Source organism: Ochotona curzoniae, unplaced genomic scaffold, assembly GCF_017591425.1.
Source record: "Ochotona curzoniae isolate NIBS_2020 unplaced genomic scaffold, NIBS_Ocur_1.0 scaffold_2453, whole genome shotgun sequence".
NCBI lineage: Eukaryota > Metazoa > Chordata > Mammalia > Lagomorpha > Ochotonidae > Ochotona > Ochotona curzoniae.
Window position 1 is genome coordinate 7059059 of NW_024467094.1, and position 20118 is coordinate 7079176.

Genomic DNA, 20118 nt, shown 5'->3' on the forward strand with positions numbered 1-20118 from the left:
GGAGCTGAGCCAATCTAAAACCCAGAGCCAGGAGCTCTTCCAGGTCTCCCATGCAGGTGCAGGGTCCCAAGGCTTTGGGCCGTCCTCAACTGCTTTCCCAGGACACAAGCAGGGAGCTGGATGGGAAATGGGTCCATGGGGATTAGAACTGGCACCCATGGGCCCGGCGCGGTGGCACAAGTGGTTAAAGGTCCTCGCCTAGCACGCCCGGGATCCCATATGGGCGCCGGTTCTAATCCCGGCAGCCCCGCTTCCCTTCCAGCTCCCTGCCTGTGGCCTGGGAAAGCAGTTGAGGACGGCCCAAAGCTTTGGGAACCTGCACCTGTGTGGGAGACATGGAAGAGGCTCCTGGCTTTGGATCGGCATAGTATCGGCCCGTTGCGCTCACTTGGGGAGTAAATCATCGGACGGAAGATCTTCCTCTCTGTCTCTCCTCTCTGTATATCCGCCTTTCCAATGAAAAAATAATAAAAATAAATCTTAAAAAAAAAAAAAAGAACTGGCACCCATATGGGATCCTGCTGTGTTCAAGGTGAGGACTTTAACCACTATACTATCGCGCCGGACCCTGTGCATGGATTTAAAAACTTATCCTGTGCCAAAATAAGTTTAATCTGTCGATTCCATTTTTTTTTTAATGAACTTTTTGTAATGGGCTCATTCTTTCTAAATTTACATGGAAACATACATCAAGACAAACTACTTGGGGAGCAGAAGATGGGTCTACGGGTCTGGATGGGTCCCTTGGAATGCTTGCATCCCATACAGGAGTGCCTGAGGTCAAGTGCTGGCTGCACTTCTGACTGCGCTGCTAATGCAGAGCCCAGGAGGCAGCAGGTGCCTCAGGTGCTTGGGTCTCAAAGATCCACAGGCGTTCCTGACTGAATTCTGGGTACCTGGCTTCATCACTGAGTGTTTGCATTCACACAGTAAGCCAATGGATGGACGCTTTCTCCCTAACTGCCTTTCAAATAAAATATTTTAAAATACATAAACTATATTATGGGCCATAAGGCAAGTCTTAATAACTTCCAAAGAACTAACACAAACTCATCCAGATTGACCATATGGTGGGCCATAAGACAAATATCATTATAATAAATTCAGAAGAATTAATATACCAATATTTTTATAGCAACAGTATTAAATTAGAAATCAATAGCATTGATTTCCTACAGCATTCTCCTAAATAAATTATGGCTTCAAACTAGATAAGAAAATGGGAATGCCTATTACCACATTTAATCAATGTCTGCTGTATACATGTGCTGAAATATGGCAATGTACCCCATAAAAAGATATGGATATTAGTTAATTAAAAATTAAAATCAGGGCCCAGCACGGTAGCCCAGTGGCTCAAGTTCTCACCTTGAATGTGCTGGGATCCCATTTGGGCACCAATTTGTGTCCTTGCTGCTCTACTTCCTGTCTAGTTCAGCTCCCTGCGTGTGGTCTGGGAAAGCAGTCGAGAACAGCCACAAGTCTTGGGACCCTGCACCCACATGGGAGACCCAGAAAAATCTCCTGGCTTCTGGCTTCAGATCGGTGCAGCACCGGACGTTGCGGTCACTTGGAGAGTGAATCAATGGATGGAAGATCTTTCTCTCTATCTCTTCTCCTCTCTGTATGTCTGCCTTTCCAATAAAAACAAATAAATCATTTTTTAAAAATTGAAATCAACCATAAAATAGAAAAAACCTTTTTTTTTTTAAGATTTATTTGATTCACTCCCCAAGTGACCGCAACAGCTAGTGCTTTGCTGATCCGAAGCCAGGATCCAGGAACTTCCTCTAGGTCTCCAACAGGGATGCAGGGTCCCAAGGCTTTGGGCTGTCATCCACTGCTTTCCCAGGGCACAAGCAGGGAGCTGGATGGGATGTGGAGCTTCCGGGATTAGAACCAGCAACTATATGGGATCCTAGTGCGTTCAAGGCGAGGACTTTGGCCGCTAGACCACGCCGCTGGGCCCCAAAAAACATTTTCAAACTGATCATGCAGGGGTGAGGAAGCTTTTCATCCTCCAAGGGCCATTTGGATGTTTAGAATGTCATTCACAGGACATACAACAAACATACCAACTTAACCATCCCCCCGGCTCTGCATGTGTTGCATTCTGAGTCCCATCTGTAACTGGTTTGGCCCTGCCAGACCATATGGTTTTTCAGCTCTTATACAACCCATGGGCTGGCCATTGCCCACCCTGACTGTAAACACAGCATATTAAATGTGTAAGACACAGTAAAATCAGTACTTACAATGGATTTATAGACAGATGTATATATGTATGCGCATATATATATCTTTTTAAAAAGAAAGATCAATAATCTAAACTTGAAAAAAAGAATAAATATGGGTTGGGGAGACAACGAGATGGCTCAATAGACTAATTTTCCACATCCAAGTGCCGGGACCCTATATAGGCTTCCAGTTCATGCTCCGACTGCTCCACTTCCCATCCAGCTCCCTGCTTGTGGCCTGGGAAAGCAGTCAAGAATGGCCCAAAGCCTTAGGACTCTGTACCCATGTGGGAGACCTGGTGAAAGATCCTGGCTTTGGATCGGCGCTGTACCAGCCGTTGCGATCACTTGGGGAGTGAACCATTGGATGGAAGATCTTCCTCTCTGTCTCTCCTCTCTTCTCTGTATGTTTGACTTTTCAATAAAAATAAATCTTAAAAAAAAAAAAAGATGGAATGGAAAGACTTCTCCCTGCCAAGTACAAGCACATGTTGCTCATGACAGGGACATGTTCTGAGAAGTGCAACATTGGGTGATGCAACATCACAGTACACACCTGCACAGCCGCGATGCTGCAGCTGATTGGGCCTGTGGCTGCCCGGCACACCTGGATACACAGGATCAGGCCTATTGCTCCTAGGACTGTGACAGGCAAAAAAATGTGAGAGGAAATGATGTGTAGGAGAAAATGCTGCATTCGGGAGATGAGGCAGACACAAGATGAATGAAGCTACTGCCAACCTAACATGAGGTATAGCTCATAGATACTTATCTTTTTTTAAAAGATTTATTTTTTAGTTTTATTACAAAGTGAGATATATATAGAAAGAGGAGGAGAGACAAAGATCTTCTGTCCGATGGTTCACTCCCCAAGTGAGCAAAATGGCCAGTGCTGTGCTGGTCCAAAGCCAGGAGTCCTTCCGGGTCTCCCACGTGGGTGCAGGGTCCCAAGACTTTGGGTCATCCTCAACTGTTTTCCCGGGGTACAAGCAGGGAGCTGGATGGGAAGTGGGGCTGCTGGGATTAGAACCAGCGCCCATATGAGATCCTGGTGCATTCAAGGCAAGGACTTTAGCTGCTAGGCCCTGCTTTTATAATTTTTTTTTAACTAGAAGAATTATAGAGTATTTTATTAATATCATAGAAATATGCTTTTTATAATTGTTTGTTTATGGGGACATAGAGCCTTTAACTGTAGGGGGATTTAATATTTGAAACTTTTGTCTTGGATTTTTGAGTTTTTTCCCTTGTAACGTATTTCTCCCATTAAATGATGGAGAAGTTGTGGAAATAGAAATGTAGTAGGAATGTATTACTGATTAGTAGGTAACTGCATGTGCCTTGGCCTTGGAGTCTTAGCTGTCACCTAACGACTACTACTGAAGATTTATAATGGCTTGCTTTGAAGAAAATGATTATGGTAACTTACAGAATTATCTTTAAGAGCACCTGGTTGACCAGGAGGTAAAAAAATAAAATAGTCAAACATCTGTGCTTCCCTACTTAGTATGAAGTAAAAATAGAACAATTAAGCAACTGCGCAGAGGCATGTGATGTGTCTGAGTAAATAAAAAGGACAGCTTCTTCTTGAGCTATTACAGGAGTGCACCAAGTTTCAGTGTCCATGTCTTTTCTTTTCACCGACGCCACACACCAAGGGTTCTGAACTTGGCTGGAGCTGGTCTCCGGCAGTATTCATCCAATGATAGCACAGTTGGTTTATTTATCCCAGCATCACCACAAACACACAAGTAATGCCCTGTGTAGCTCTGAGCCACAGGAATTTTCCAGCTCCATTATAACCTTGTGGAGCTACAGTCATGCATTGTGGTTCATTGTTGAGCCAGTGTCATCATGTGGCAGGTGACTGGCTAAGACCCTGGTCGTCACATATACGTAAGAGGGCTTTGAGAGGTAGCAAAAAGGATTTGGCCACTAGCGATCTTAAGATCTGAAGAAGGACAAGGCAGTGAGTTCCCTGGGTTTTCTCTTTGCCCTTCACTCCTAGAGTAGGTACTAGAAAAACAAAAACAAGTTGAAAATGCCAATGGGAGCGCGCGCACACACACACACACACACACACACACACACACACACACACACACACACCAGGATGAGCCTGCTGTCTTTAACCAGGGAAGAGATAATCTAACAAGACAGAAAACCTGTAGAAAACATATGCCCTTTCCCAGCCAAACATCTGTAGAGAAAATGATAGCTCTGCTTTCCTTGATAGCACAAGCTGAGTAGGAAGTCTCCGACCTGTTGTTAACAAGATGTTTATCCTCCCACCCAAGCCCAACCTTCCTCCACCCCCTGCTGGACTTCACCCCTTCACCGGTACTAAGGAATCCCACACATACACAGCAGCGATCACATGGGGATCCTGGATTTTACCCCACCCAGTGGCAGTGGGGTACCATCTATCCTCAGCTGCATACTGTTGGGGGAGACAGGGTTGCAAGCTGTGACTTTATCATCCATAGGAAACAAGACTGACCCCCGCCTCTCACTCTCCCCCAGTAAAGACCACTGGAACAATAACGAAGTGTCCCTCCCCTCCCATCCAGGGAGCTAGCTGTCCCTCCAATAAAAGAAGTGTGTGCCTTCCATAATGGATTTTTTTTTTAAAGATTTATTTATTTTAATTGGAAAGACAGATATACAGAGAGGAGGAGAGACAGAGAGGAAGACCTTCCATCCGATAATTCACTCCCCAAGCAGCCACAATGACTGGAGCTGAGCCAATCTGAAGCCAGGAGCCAGGAGCTTCTTCCAGGTCTCCCACACGGGTACAGGGTCCCAAGGCTTTGGGCTGTCCTCGACGGCTTTCCCAGGCCACAAGCAGGGAGCTGGATGGGAAGCAGGGCCGCTGGGATTAGAACCGACGACTATATGGGATCCTGGTGCTTGCAGGGTGAGGACTTTAACCACTATGCTATCACGCCAGGCCCCCATAATGGATTTGAACATTAACTTTTTGTACAAGTACTGAAGAAGTTGAGTGAGGATCTGGCTATTGCTGAAGGAATTGCCAAGCTACCTAGGTAAGCCAGCAAATCAATGATAAGGTGAAATAGTTGAACCCATGTCTTGCCCTTACTCCAAACTTTCCAGGAAACTAGCTGCTATTACATATCCACTTGTTTTGAAAAACTGTTTTTGCAATTTCTCAAGAAGTTAATCACAGAGGCACCATGTAGCCCAACAACTCCATTTCACGATATATACCTTAGAGAACAGAAACCATACTCGTGTGTGTTTGAAAACTCACACATAAGTGTGATTGGTAGCATTACCTGTAGCTGCTGTAGTTAACGGCACCATTTGAAGGGATATGCATGGCAAAGCTGAGTACTGGATGCTCCCCGGGCTGGCCACTCTGGCCCAGCTGTCCACCCTGCGTCTTGCATAACCAGCACTGTCCATGCTGGCTGCTGCAGGGCTTTGTGAAGTTGCATTTGTAACTCTCACGCACGATATTTTCCCAGGCTGTTCGGTGTGGATGGTATAGGGGAGGCTTGAACAGGAGCTTTAGCAGCCCTTGAGGTTGGGGAGGGAACTTGGTGGGAGTGTTGGATGGGGCTGGTGGTGACAATGGAGGTAGTATCCAAGGCATGGCTCTGAGCTGGACACAGAGAGTGGGACTGCTACCCAGGGCACAGCCCTGGGCTGATCACCTGTGCACATTCCCTATTACACTTCCCTATTTTAATCCACTGCTTCCCCAGGGGCCATTTCACTTTTGGTCCTTTTGCTCTGAACTAGATAGTAAGTTCTTAGTTGGTCTCTCTCCTCACCAGCCATATACATGCTGTTAACATCCCCAGCCAGCAAAGGTTAGGGGGTGGGGAGTGTAAGGTAACCAAGAATCAAGAGGATTAGCTCTCAAGAAAGAGGTTTGCCTGGGGACAGGTCTGCTGCAATGCAGAGTGGGAACATTGGGGATCAAGAGGATGCCAGAAGCTCCTAGACAGGAAGAACTGGGAGATGGACTTGTTCATTCTCCCTAAATGTCTCTCCTGCTGCCGTTCAGTTCATCTCCACCACGGCCACACATGAGCAAGGAGAGGAACAATTTATTCCACAGCACCCAGGCTGTGGGCAAGGATAGGACAAGGAAGAGGAGGGCAAAGTTGGCGCAGTCCTCCTCTTCTCACTCCTTCCGAAGCCCATGCCGGGGAGGCCCATCTCCACAAGGCCCAGGGTGGATGGGAAGAAGAGGAAGTCAGGTTAAGGGGGTGCAGTTTCATGCCAGATGTGTATTCCTTTACTGAGAATTCAGGAATTTTTTGTGGTTGTTAGTGGTGTTTGAGATGTTCGAGTCACTCAGGGATTCCTGTACGGAGTTGGGATCGTTGCCGCAGGACACGGTGGTGGTAGGGTGGATCCGAATCACTCTCCAGAAACTCTTATGGTTGAAGTAACAAAGTACCGCTGGGAAGGGGCAGAAGGAAGAGAGAGGAGAGGCCAGAGTGACAGGGAGACTGAGTAAGGCCAAAGGGAAGACCATTCCGAAGAACCTACACTTGAGGCTTGCCAGCCCTCCCCTCCAACCCACACACACACACCCCTGCCGGACCCACCCACATCTCATCCTTCTCCCAGAGTCCTCCTGGCCACTCACCACAGGTGATGTACAGAATGAACACCAGCCAACCCAGGAGATAGCTGCAGCCAACGGGGATGGATAAATTCTTGTCCAACTCGAAGAGCCAGAGGTTGATGGGGAACAACAGGAGGGTGAAGAAAAGGAAGGCAACTGGTGACAGGAAGCAGAAAGGTCTCATTCTCATCCTAGAAACCCACAGAGGACTTTTTTTTCCCACCTGCTCAACTACAGCCACAAACCACAAGCCAGATACAATCACAAACCGTGACTTCCAGAGTCCACGGCCCCAGAGGCTCACAGCAAGCAACTCCTCCGGTCTCCCCGCCCCATCCCAGTGCTGGCCTGGAAGTGGTGGAACTCCACTCTCAGTTCTGACCTGGCATTGCCCACGAAACTCCCACGCCACCACCAAGATAAGAGGGGGAAGTGCCCAGGAAGACCTGGGTCAGACTAAGGACCTTTTTTCAGAGCTGGTGGGCACCTTCGCAGAAGCTCAAGATGATCCCAATCAAGCCAAAGGCGGGCACTTTGTGGAGACGGGGCAGGTAGGGCAGGTGCAACCAGATGGTGAGGAGGAAGCCCACCCCCACGGCCATGCTGAAGATGATTCTGGCAGCCACAAAGAGTGGCTGACTTGTCCACAGCTTGGAACTCTCTGGAGAAAAGAAAAAATGATAACCAGCTAAGTAGTCACAAAAGACCAAGTAGGAAATCAGAAGGGCACATATGAGATCTTCAGGCCCACTGGAGGCAAGGGCGCAATGAGTCAGTGCCTAAATCCTCCCCCTTGAAACGCCAGTATCCCACATGGGCACTAGTTTATGTCCCAACTGCTCCACTTCCCATTCAGCTCCTTGCTTGTGGCCTGGGAAAGCAGTGGACGACAGCCCAAGTCCTTGGGACCCTGCACTCATGTGGGAGACCCTGGAAGAAGTTCCTGGCTCCTAGCTTCAGATTGGCTTAGCTCAGACAGTTGAAGCCATTGGAGAGTGAAGCAGCAAACTAAAGATCTGTCTCTCCTTCTCTCTATAAATTTGATCTACCTTTCCAATAAAATAAGTAAATCTTTTATTTTAGTATAAGAAGGAGAGAGAGAAAGAAGATGTTTTGTCCACTGGTTCACTTCCTAAGTGGCAACAACAGTTGAAGCTGAGCTGATCCAAAGTCAGGAGCCAGGAGCCTTTTCTGGATCTTGCATACAGGTGCAGGGCCCCAAGGCTTTGGGCCATCCACAACCGCTTTCCCAGGCCACAAGCAGGGAACTGGATGGGAAGTGGAGCAGCAGGGACATGAACTTGCACACATATGGGATCCTGGCGGTTACAAGACAAGGATTTAGTCACTAGACCATTGCGCTAGGCCCAGAAATTCATACTTTTAATTGCCATTTTCCATGAGTTTGTTTATTTAACATTTATTATTTATTTGAAGGGCAGAGTTACAGAGAGACAATGAGATAGATTTTCCTTATACTAGTTAATTCCTCAAATGGCTGTAACAGCTAGAACCAGACCAGACTGAAGTCAGGAGCTTCATCTGGGTCTCCCACAAGAGTGCAGGGGCCCAGGGATTTGGACCATCCTCTGCTGCCTTCCCAGGCTTGTAGAGCTGGATTGGAAACGGAGCAGCCAAAAGCCAGCCTGGGGGGGTGGTGCAGGAGCAGGGGGAGCTTTTCCTGTTTTGCCACAGCGCCAGTGCTTTTGCATGAGCCTTTGAAACCAAACAAATGCGCATTTCAGGTAACAGTGAAATATTGATTTCCCTTATTACATAAGCCCAGGTGCTTGATATGGAGATTTTTGGTAATCCAAACCATGTGAAAGGGAACACCTCAATTAAAAAACAAAACAAAACAAAAAACAAAGAGACCAAAGACTTGAACTGCAGCTCTGCTAAGAAGCTCTACACAGGAACTGCACGTTAAATGTGATTTTTTTAAAGCCATCAAAGTATAAAGATCAAAATAAAATTGCTAACATCAGGTTAGGAGAGCTTAGAGAAAGGAGGCCAGTGTTATGGCACAAAAGGCTAAACTGCTACTTGGGATGCCAATATCTCCTATTTCCTTGATACTACTCCTGGGAAAGCAATGAATGATGGCCCAAGTACTTGGGTCCCTGCCATCCATGTGGGAGACCAATGGAATTCCAGGCTCCCAGTTTCTGCCTAGTCCAGCCCTATCCATGGAAGTCACTTAGAAAGTGAACCAATAAATGACCAATTTTTCTATCTCTTCTCTCTGTCACTCTGCCTTCTGCCTTCCACTTAAACAAATATTTTTTAGAAGAAAGTTTATTAGAAAGTTACTTTTAAAAAGAAAGTTCATTTTTTTAAAAAAAAAGGTTATTAAAGACAATATCCTAGAATAAATAAATAATATAAAATTGCTTATGAAGAATGAGTAGAAATGTCATTCAAAATGTGTTTAACTGGAGGCCAGTGTGTGCCATAGTAGACTAAACCTCTGATGACAGCCTCGGCATCCACTATGGACACCAGTTTGAGTTCCAGCTGCTGTGCTGTTGATCCAGTTCCCTGCTTGTGGCCTGGGAAAGCAGCAGAGGACAGCCTAAGTCCCTGGATCCCTTCCCACATGGAAGACCTGAAAGAAGCTCCTGGCTCTTGATCTTGGGTCAGTTCAGCTCCAGCTGATAGAGCCATTTGGGAAGTGAAACACACTTCTCTCTCACTCTCTCCCTCCTTCTGTGTCTCTGCCTTTCAAATAAATAATAATAATAATAAATCTTTAAAATTTTTTTTGTTGTTGTTCAACTGAAAATAGGCCTTGTTGTCTTTGAGTAACACCAGAGGGTAAACTACTTAGGGGTGTTTGAGAGACAAACATCTGGTAGACTCTGGACCTGTTATAACCATAGTACATCAAATGCTCCTTTTGTGGGCTGGTGCCATGGCACAGTGGCTTGGGCTGTCGCTTTTAGTACTAGCTTCCCGTATGGACAGCCAGTTTGAGTCTCAATTGCTCTACTTCTGATCCAGCTTCCAGAATCTTGGAAAGCAGGGGAAGATGGCCTAAGTATTTTGGCTCTTATACTCATGTGGGAGGCCTGGAAGAAGCTCCCAGCTTTGTTGCAGCCATGGGGGCAGAGTGGGGTGTGAGGGGAGGGAGTGAACTACTGTACCAGCGAATGAATTAGCTCTCTCTCCCTCCTCTTGTATGATCAGTCAAATGTAGGCATTTCACTGGTTCAGCCTAAACACCTATGACCCAAACAAGGTACTAATAATCTCACCAAGTACCAATCTTCTTGTATGTAAAACGGAGAAAATTAGCTCCATCTCTCAGGGTTGACTGAGGAGCCAGCTGAACACCTAGACTTAAGTATGCCGTAAAGGGTGGTTTTTGCTTCTCCAAATGTGTTGTAATAAAGCTTTATTATTTTCATAGTGGAAAGAAGCAACAGTTATGGCACATTTTATTAAGTTAAAGAGAGTGAAGAAATGGAAATGAGAGCCTAAAATTATGATTTTCTCCAAGAGCTGAGACCAGGGGGCCCATGTCCTGAGAGATGAAGGGGATGATATGTCACAAGAGTAAGAAGTCAAAGGAGAGAAAGGAAGGAAGCCAGGCATGGAAAAAAGGAAAGTTCTTGGTACCCAGAGTTGGCCCAAAGAAGCAGGGGTTGGGCTAAGGCAGGAGGAAAGGAAATGGCTGGGAGCAGGATCTGGGAGAGAATATTCCAGGGACTCCCTCTTTAAGCTTTGCCTATGCAAGCCTTGAGGAAGGAAACCCCCTCTCTCCCCTGTGGACTAAATGATTAATAACAAATTTACATGTGTCAAGAGCCTATGGCCCTCACAATGTTTTTATAACCACAGATTTGACCTTGGGGATTATACGCAGCTGTGACATTTTCCATGGGGTCTGCCCAATGGATTTGTCCAAATTTAGAGAAGGAAAAAAAGATTCTTGGATTATTGTTCTTTGGCCTGCGTGACCAAAGAGATGACCTCAGGAAGGGACCAGGACACCTGGGCAGGGGTGCAGCCTGAGGCTAGGACGGGTGGGGAAGAGATGGGGCCCCCCCGGCTCACCTTTCTCATGGTCTGAGGTGGAACAGCTCCAGGGCTTGCAGGCCTGCAGAAGCCCCCTGGACATGATGTGGATTGAAGTGTGGATTCTATGGCTGACATTCGTGGGCCAGCGCTGGTGGAAGCGGCTCCCGGAAGGGCTCAGCCATCTCTTGGAGAAGATGATGGCTAGGAGCAAAAGGAAAGCCACGAGGCTGAGCTCCGAGGCCAAGACCTGGGCCATCCAGCGGGAGCTGTGTGTGATTCTCCATTGAAAGGGCAGCCGAGAGTTCCGGCGGATTGGCTGGGCCAACTGACCATTACTTCTGGTCAAAGGGGCCTCAGTCTGCACACTGGCTTTTTGCCCCAGGCTCGCCTCCATCACATCCCGATTCCCACCCCACTCTGCCTTCCCAGATTTCAGATAGTGTTCTCTTCCTTCTCCTGACTGCCTGAGTTCCCTCTCCCTGTCTGGAACCCTCCATCTTGCCTCCTCTGCCCTAGTTTCCCCTTCCCTCGCTGTGGGAGAGTGGCCCATCCTCTGAACGCTTGCATCAGGCGAAGTTGCCACCACAGGACTTGGGGCCCCAGAAAGAACAGGGGGCCTTTTATGAGGCCCCTGAGTTCCTGATCCATAGAAGGCCTCCGCCCCATCCATCTGGGCAAGGTCCTTAACTGCCATGGAACATCCTAGGGAGCTGTGAGAGGGGGGAGGGGCCCTGGCTTCAGTTCCCAGCCTTGTGGTCCAGCACAGAACTGTGTACCTGATGCCTGCTGCCGGCTGCTACCTCTCTTTGCCTAAGAGCAGTGATCTCTGAGATTCCCCCTTTCTCTTCCTCCATCTGAACCCTAACAGCCTGATGTTCATTGACCAATTAGCCTAGGGGGAGAAGCATAATATCCTCCCTCCTCACGAAGGTCTCCGAACAATGTCATTAATCTCCCTTTTCTGGTGGTTGCCACCAAGCCCTGTTCTGATCTTCCTTTTTTTTTTTTTTAAAGATATATTTATTTTTACTGGAAAGACAGATCTACACAGAGAAGAAGATACAGAGAGAAAGATCTTCTGTCCGATGGTTCACACCCCAGGTGGCTGCAATGGCCAGAGCTCAGTTCAGAAGCCCAGAGCCAGGAGCTTCTTCTGGGTCTCCCATGTGGGTGCAGGGTCCCAAGGCTTTGGGCCGTCCTCAACTGCTTTCTTAGGCCACAAGCATGGAGCTGGATGGGAAGCAGGGCCGCTTAGATTAGAACCAGTGCCAATACGGGCCATGGTGCCAGCTTCTTTCCTTCCTTCCTTCTTTCCTTAGTTTCTTTCTTCCCCTTTCTTCACTTCCTTCTCTTTCAGGACTAGAACTGGGAGGATGAGGCGGAGTCAGGAGATGTCACACAATCCAAGATTATTCTAACCTCCCTTTTCGGTGACAGAAAATTGAGTCTGAGCTCTAGTGGCTCAGTTCCTGGGAGAAGAGAGTCTTTCAAACGAGATATGAATGGAAGGCGAAGGCCACTGGAAGTGCTTTTGTTGTGGGTAAGGATGCAGGCCTTGGTGCCCGACACACAGACACACAGACTTGGACCTCCCTCTTAATTACTTCTTTATGCCTCAGTTGACTCATCTATACCACAGGGAAATGCTAGTAATGGGTAAGTCATCATTTATATTGTGTAAATGATGAATGTAAGTCATCATTTAAATTATATTTATATTTTTGTGGCCTTTCACTAAGCAAAAAAAGGAGCTCAAACATGCAAGACATCCTCACCTCTTAATGGCATCAAGGGATGGGACAAAACCAAGCAAATGGCCAAAAGGAGAGGTCACCTTGAATTTCAAGGTCAAATGTATAGCCCAACTTCCGGATGGTTGGACTGGAAAGCAGGGATGCAAAGGTTCTTCTCCAACTCTGCTCTCTGCCCCTTCCAGAGGCTTATTCCTCTGCACACGACAGACTTACTGGTCTAAACCACACATGGCCCACACACCCCTAGCTGTCTGTCTTCCATCTGCTACCACCAGCATGGAGACCTCTTAGAGCCAAGTCCACATACTCTCTGGCTCCGCCAGGTGCAAGTGCCATCCTTAAAACAATGAGTCACAGCCAGGGCACCACGTCAGGAAGATGGAAGGAGGAGGGGACAGTAACTGAAAGGGCCTCTTGACAACGCCATCCAAGGAAAGTCAGGAATCCTAGGATTAAATTTCCTTCCTTGAATCCTTTTCTGGTTTTTCCTGCAGTTCATAAGTGTTTCTAATAATAACCCACAGTTCCCACAGCAACATACCAAACACAGAAGAATCTTGGAAATGAAATGAAATGTTTCCTGAAAAATTCAGCTCCCGGAAGATGACACTTTAAATATACCATTTTCACAGGGCTCATCCACAACTACAATTAATCAAATCGCGCAGTAAGCACACATGTTTATGACTGTATGGTATTTTCTTCAAAAGCAGAATGAGTGGGATGGGCATTTGGTGCAATGGTTAAGAAGTTGCTTGGGAGGGCCTTAGCACAATGACTCAGTGACTAAATCCTCACCTTACATGCACTGGGATCCCATATAGGCGCTAGTATATGTCCTGACTGCTCCACTTCCCACCCAGCTCCCTGCTTGTGGCCTGGAAATGCAGAAGAGGATGGCCCAAAGCCTTGGGACCCTGTACCCACATGGGTGACTCAGAAGAAGCTCCTAGCTCCTAGTTTCAAATCAACTGAGTGGCCATTGCAGCCACTTAGGGAATAAACCAGTGGACAGAGTTCTTTCTATGTCTCCTTCTGTCTGTAGCTCTGCCTTCCTAATGAAAATAAATCTTTTTTTTTTTAAAGTTATTTCTTGGAAAGGCAGAGTTACAGAGAGAGAAAGAGAAAAGCACAGATATCTTCTATCCACTGGGTTACCCCCTAAATGGCTGAGACAGCTGGGGCTGGGCCAGGCTAAAGCTAGGAGCCTGGAACTCACAAGTGTGGCAGGTACTAAGTACCAAGGTCATCGTCCACTGCTTTCCCAGGTACATTAACAGAAGGGGAGCCTCTGGAACATGAACAGGTATTCATGTGGGATGCCAGGACTTAACTTGATGCAGCACAACACTGTTCCATGCATAGCTTTTCATACTGCACTCTTCCCATAACCTTATTTTTTTAAAGATTTATTTTTATTGGAAAGGCAGATTATAGAGAGAGGAGGAGAGACGACAAGATCTTCCATCCAATGGCTCACTCCCCAAGCTGCCACGACAGCTGGAGCTGCACCAATCCAAAGCCAGGAGCCTGGAACTTCCTCCGGGTCTCCCACGCAGGTGCAGAGTCCCAAGGCTTTGGGCCATCTTCAACTGCATTCCCAGGCCACAGAGAGCTGGATGGGATGTGGGGCTGCTGGGATTAGAACCGGCACCCATATGGGATCCTGGCACGTTCAAGGCGAGGACTTTAGCCGCTAGGCCACTGCATCAGGCCCTCCCATAACCTTTTTAAAGACCCCCAGTCATATACATGGATTTTGAAATGTTTTGTTTGCAGTAGCATAAACTTGTCATTTCATTCCATTTTCTTCAAGCTTTTGGAAGTACCTTCCTTTCGATTACTTCCAGTTTCTGGGTTGAGTGAAAAGTACCCAGGTATTCATTACATTAGATTTCATATAATCCTAGAAACGCATCAAATGTTGTTTTTCCAAAGGCAATTAAAAATAGTTCAAGACAGGAAATATAATCTTAGTAGTTAGTAGCTCTCAATGACAGGTATTTACATAATCACAGGGTATAAGATAAACACACCACATAGCTTCTCTACCCCTAGAATCAACAACCGAACAAAGCAAGGAAGACTTCATCATAGCTCCACAGGTCAACAGAACTCTTATCAGACCTCAGGTGACCCAACCAACAGCCCTGAAAAGGTCAACCCCAAGGTGCAAGGAGAGAGCTGAAGGGCACGTGGCAGCCGTCTTGCTAAGGATAGACGAGGAGTTGGTGGAGAAACAGCATCTGTGCCCCTGCAGTGTTAATAGCAATGATTCCTGTTCGGCAGTAGCAGAGGGCAAACATTTTCTTTAACATCCCCAGGTAGCTCCTGCTTTTGGCTTTGCAAGCCAGACAGGGTCTCTCACTAAGACTCAATTTGAGAGCTGACACAGACTATGGGTAATTGAATAGGCCTGGCTGTTCCAGAAAAGCTTGGTTTTACAGCCCAGGTCATGGCTTGTCTGGGGCTGCCCTGTGTCATCTCCCAGAGTTCCCCTGCAGGAATGCTCTGTACCACCTCCCAGTCTCCCATGGTAGTAACAGGTGTGATGCCCTTTATATATCTTCTTCCCTTCTTTTTCTTATTTCTTCCTACTTTTTAAAAAAGACTTATCTTCATGAATTTGAAAGGTACAGCTGAGGCAGATGAAGTCAAAAGAGAGATCTTCCATATTGGTTCACTCCCCAAATGATCACAACAGCCAGGGCCAGGCCAGGAGCCAGGATCTACATCTGGATCTCCCAATGGGTTGTAGGGGAGCAAGCCCTTTGCCATCCTCTGCTGCTTTCCCTGCATTAGCAGGGAGCTGGATTGGAAATGGAGCAACTAGGACTTGAACCAGTGCTCATACGGGACTGCAGGCAGCAGCTAACACACCAGAGATACAATACATCAGAGACGCAGCTCTAAAATACTTCTCTTTTTTTCAGGCTTAATGCCCAGTTTTTAGGTGCCCATGTCACTTGAGACTTCCAGACCTCATCAGGACTACACATGTCAACTAGGACCAGAAGCCTTCCTATTTGTGGAGACCCATAAAACCTTGAACTTGGCTATTTATCATCTCATTTCAGATCCACTCCCTGCAGACACAGGAATCCTGATAAATGCTCATTATATATCTGGAATCAGATATAGGTACACATGCACACACACTATATGTGTTTGTATAGTGCATTTTCAGTTAAAAAGATCAAATTGTGTAAGATAATACTAGTAGGGGAGAACGTCAGTTTTGACATGAACGGAAGCCTCTGGTTTGTCATTTCTTTCTTTCTTTTTTTTTTTTTATTTTAAATTTTATGTTTATAGGAGCCCAGATCCAATTCCAAGTCTCCTTCGCGGGTGCAGGGTCCCAAAGCTTTGGGCCGTCCTCCACTGCTTTCCCAGGCCACAGGCAGGGAGCAGATGGGAAGCAGGACTGCTGGGATTAGAACCGGATTAGAACCGGCACCCATATGGTACATTACTATCATGGTACAAATGGCCTAAGTCACCACTAGCATCTCATATTGAAGTGCTGGTGGAAGTCTTGACTGCTCTGGTTCTGATCCAGCTCCCTGCTAATGCCTGGGAAGGCAGCAGAAGACAAGCCATGTGCCAGGGCCCCTTACCACCACCCACATGGAAGACCAGAATGGAGTTCCTGAGTCCTGGCTGGGCCCGTCTGAGGAGTGAACCAGTGGATGGAGTCTGCCCCCTCACCCTCCAACTCTGCCTTACACATAAATCATCTTCATAAAAGAAAAAAACAAAAAAGATCTCATGGCTCCTACGAATCAGGGATTCAGGTATGGCCTAGCTGGGTCTACTGTTTCACGCTCTCTCATGAGGACATAATTGAGGGGCTGTCCTGGGATGTGGGGATCCCACCTGAAAGCTCAAGAGGGTCAGAATCACCTGTCACACCCACTCAGCAGTTAGCAGGGGCTACCCCAGCCTTTCATCAGAACCAACTGTGCTACCTTCAGCCCTCAAAGGCAAAAGCATTACCGAAAGGCATGAACACTAGGCCCTGAGAACCACAGGGCCACCCTGGAAGACTATCTGGCACACCTAACATTTGCAAAGTAAATGTCTCCCCAGGTTCCCCTTGTGAGGTCAAGTCCTTGCTGCTCCACTTCCAATCCAGCCCCCTGCCAATGCACCTGGAAAAGCTGCAAGGCCCAGCCAGGGTGGGTGAAGGGCAGTCCAGGAGGAGGCTGAGAAAGGTGGCTGGTAAAGCCACACCTGAAGAACGCAGCTCCCTTCTCAGCAATGTATGAATTCACCAAGGTCAAAAGGAATCTACAGCACTCTGTCGTACCATATTAGACGCATTTCTTTGTCCCCCTCGCAAGCCCACCTTTCCAGCCCCTGATAAAAAGGATTCCTCACGTTCGTGAGGTGTGACTTACCTGGCCCGATGTCTGTACCGGACCAGTGAACCTCACCCAGGAGTGCTCCCAGTAAAGCTTGTTTTAAGCTTAACTTTATTCTGTGTGGGTTTCTGGTTCTGAACATGAACTTGAACCTTACAAAAGCAACTGAAGACGACTCAAGTGCATGGGCCCCTGCACCCACGTGGGAGTCCTGGAGGAAAATTCTAGTTCCTGGTTTCAGCTTGGCCCAGCCCCGGCCACTGAGGCCATTTTGGGGAAACCAGAGGATGTTACGTCTATTGTCCTCCACTGTAACTCTACAGTCCTACAGTCTCAAATAATAAATAAATGTAAAAAAAAAAAAAAAAAAAAAAGACAAAAGTAGGGACAGGAAGCAGCGGGTGCGGCTCGGGAAGGGGGTGCGGCGGTGGAAGCCCCGAGGCATGGTCAAACGCCCAGTGGCAGAGGTGCGTGCGGGGACCGGTGGAAAACGCCAGCCCCTGCAGCTGGGTCAGTAAGCGAATCCTGACTGGATTAGCCAACCAGCTCCATTCAGAACCCCGGACTTCTTCTACACTGCCGGTGCCACGACGAGAGTCGGGCGCGCCCCTGGAGACGCAAGGGAGGCCTGAGAAAAGGCGTGGGCGCGCAGCCGCCCGGAGAGAAAGAGCTGGAGTCTGAGCTCGTCACGGACGCTTCCCCGGGGCCGGCCGCCCTCACGTGGGGAGGTGTGAGTGCTGAGGACCGGCCGGAAGACGTGCGAAGCCCGGACAGCCGGGCGCCAGGCCGCGGCGCGCGCCCCGCGCGCTCTCCCTCAGGGAACCGCCGGGCAGCCTGGCGCGGGGCGGGGTCCGGCCTGGGAGGCGTGGCCAGCGCCGGAGGCGGGGCCGTGGGTGGCCAGGAGGAGGGAGAACATTGAGGATGAGCCACCCGCCACAGCCGCGGCCTCATCATCCCCCACGTCTTTCTTCCTTTCCCCTCTTGCATTCCCACCTTTCATGCACACCTGTGGTCCTCACCCCGCCAGGTTCTCCCTTGTCCCATGTATCCATGCTTCCTGCCCTCAGCCCTTTTGAGACGGTCCTGCAGACTGCAGATCCCTCCAGGCTTGCACAGTGAACACCCAAGTGCGGAAGGATCTCTAAGATAAAAACACCAGTGCTCGGGAATCAGAAAGCATGGCTACTCCCTCCTCTCCCTGTTTTATCAGTTCCTTGTCTTTCATGTGCCTTCGTAACTCTACATACCTCAAATCTGGTCACTGTCTCGCCCCATTCTGCCACTATCAGAACATCTGGACTGGAAATGGGGGTGAGGAGCTTGTGGCATGCGTGTGTATGTAGCTGGGTGTCCGCCCCTGGGTGTGAGTCTGTCCACTGCAGTATCCTGACATGTCTCTGCCCTCAGTGGGGAGGAGGGTACCCCACCAGGAAGTTGCAAGGATTGCAGGGTAACCCCTTCCATCCCCACCCCATCACCACCTTCACTTCCTGTCCTCTTAGCCTGTTGCTACTTCCCAGGCTGCTTCCTTCTTTGTCTTCTAGGTCTCAGCTGAAATGTCATGTCCTCCAGGATTTTCTCTACAGCCACCCTCCCACCATACACACACACACACACACACACACACACTCACACATACACACAGTGTCCCAGTCTTTGGCTGTTTTCTCATCATGGCACTCACTGCTACCTGGTTTCATCTTACTCATCCATCTGCTGGTCTGTTAATCACAGCTCTTTTCTGCCTTCCCATTCCCATAAGGAAAGCTTCCCAAGGACAAGGCCCATGTCTTCTTTCTTTCTTTGCAAGACAGTTCCCCTCTAGTCAGCTCACTCCCCCAAATGCTCTCAATGTCCAGCTCCCAGCTGTCCGATGGCAAATGGCAGGGACCCACCTACTTGGAGCCATCATCTGCTGCCTCCCAAGGTCTGTATCTCAGGATGCTGGATCTGGGAGCTGAATCCAGGTGGGGACTGGGGCACCATCCCCCTAAGCCAAATGCTCAGCCAGAACCCGATCTCTTTCCTCTGCGTATCTCCAGCCTGGAGATCAGAGGCTGGCTCACGGAAGGCACTCAGTGGAAAAGTGTAGAGTTGAACACCAAGATGCTGGGCTGCTCACAAAAGGGCGGGCCTTCCTTGCTGCCCTTTTTGTCCTGCTCACTGCTTCTTCATCCCCTACCAGAGTTTCAACCAAATCTTCTCTGATGTTTTATTCTCTAGCCTGCAACAGCCCCTGATCATCCACAGCAGCTACAAACACACCATCCCCTCTGGTCTCCCCGAGAGAGGCCAGCTATGCACCAGGTCTGTAAGTCCCCTGTTGTCAAGCAGAACTGACCTCTGCTCTTGACAGTCTGTCCCTCCAGCCTGTGATCCATGCAAATCACATTTGTACACTGCTGCTCCTGTAAGGCACATAGTTAAGTTCACCAACATTTATTGAGAATTTTCCACGTCAGGCTCCGTGGCAGGTGAGCTCTTCAAAGTCACATACAGCCCACATGCCCTTGCCTTTGTGTCCTGGGGCTGGATGCCAAGAATGAACCAGAGGAGAAGTGTCACAGCCAGGCTCTGGGAAGGCCATGCCCCATGCTCCATGCCCCACTTGCAAGCAACAGTCTGCTGTCACCTCCTCCTGGCCTTGTGCAGGGCACTTTGTCATCTGAAAGCATACATGGACGTGGCAGGGCAGCAACACTGGCTCTGTTCTCTCAGCACCAAAGAGTTTCTGAAAGTCCAGTGGGCTCGCCAACTGACCTCTGGAACACAGCTCCCATTTCTTTACCCAAACCTGGGACTCAAGTGCAATTCTGAAATCTGAGGCTGAGGTTGGCTGATAATGATGACAGTTCAAGATGGAAGGTTCAAAGACCAACAAAAGAGCTGTAAAGAGCTCCTAGGAGGCCATGGACTCCAGCTGCTGGCTAACTTCAGTCCTTCGTGTGGCTCTGCTGGCTGCTTGGCCATTCCTCCAACACTCTTTCCAACTGTCCCAGAGCCCTGGCCACCAGGAGACCCAGAACCCAGGGCTCTCCTCCCTAGCTCTGGCCTCCAACTGCCAAGCCACACCCAGAACAGTGTCCTCCTTGGAGAGAATTAGGAATATGAGGGTTAAGAGAAGACGTGGAAGG

The 20118-nt window shown here is 48.4% G+C and overlaps 1 protein-coding gene across 1 annotated transcript; it reads right to left on the reverse strand.

Annotated features, from left to right (window-relative positions):
• Positions 1-6074: 6074 nt before the first annotated feature.
• Positions 6075-11260, reverse strand: ODF4 (outer dense fiber of sperm tails 4). The gene is made up of 4 exons (XM_041000798.1): positions 10903-11260; positions 7331-7504; positions 6865-6999; positions 6075-6674 (listed from the first exon to the last, which is right to left on the reverse strand). Exons 1-4 carry the CDS (start codon positions 11258-11260, stop codon positions 6508-6510), a joined length of 834 nt encoding a protein of 277 aa, XP_040856732.1. The 3' UTR covers positions 6075-6507.
• Positions 11261-20118: the final 8858 nt, after the last annotated feature.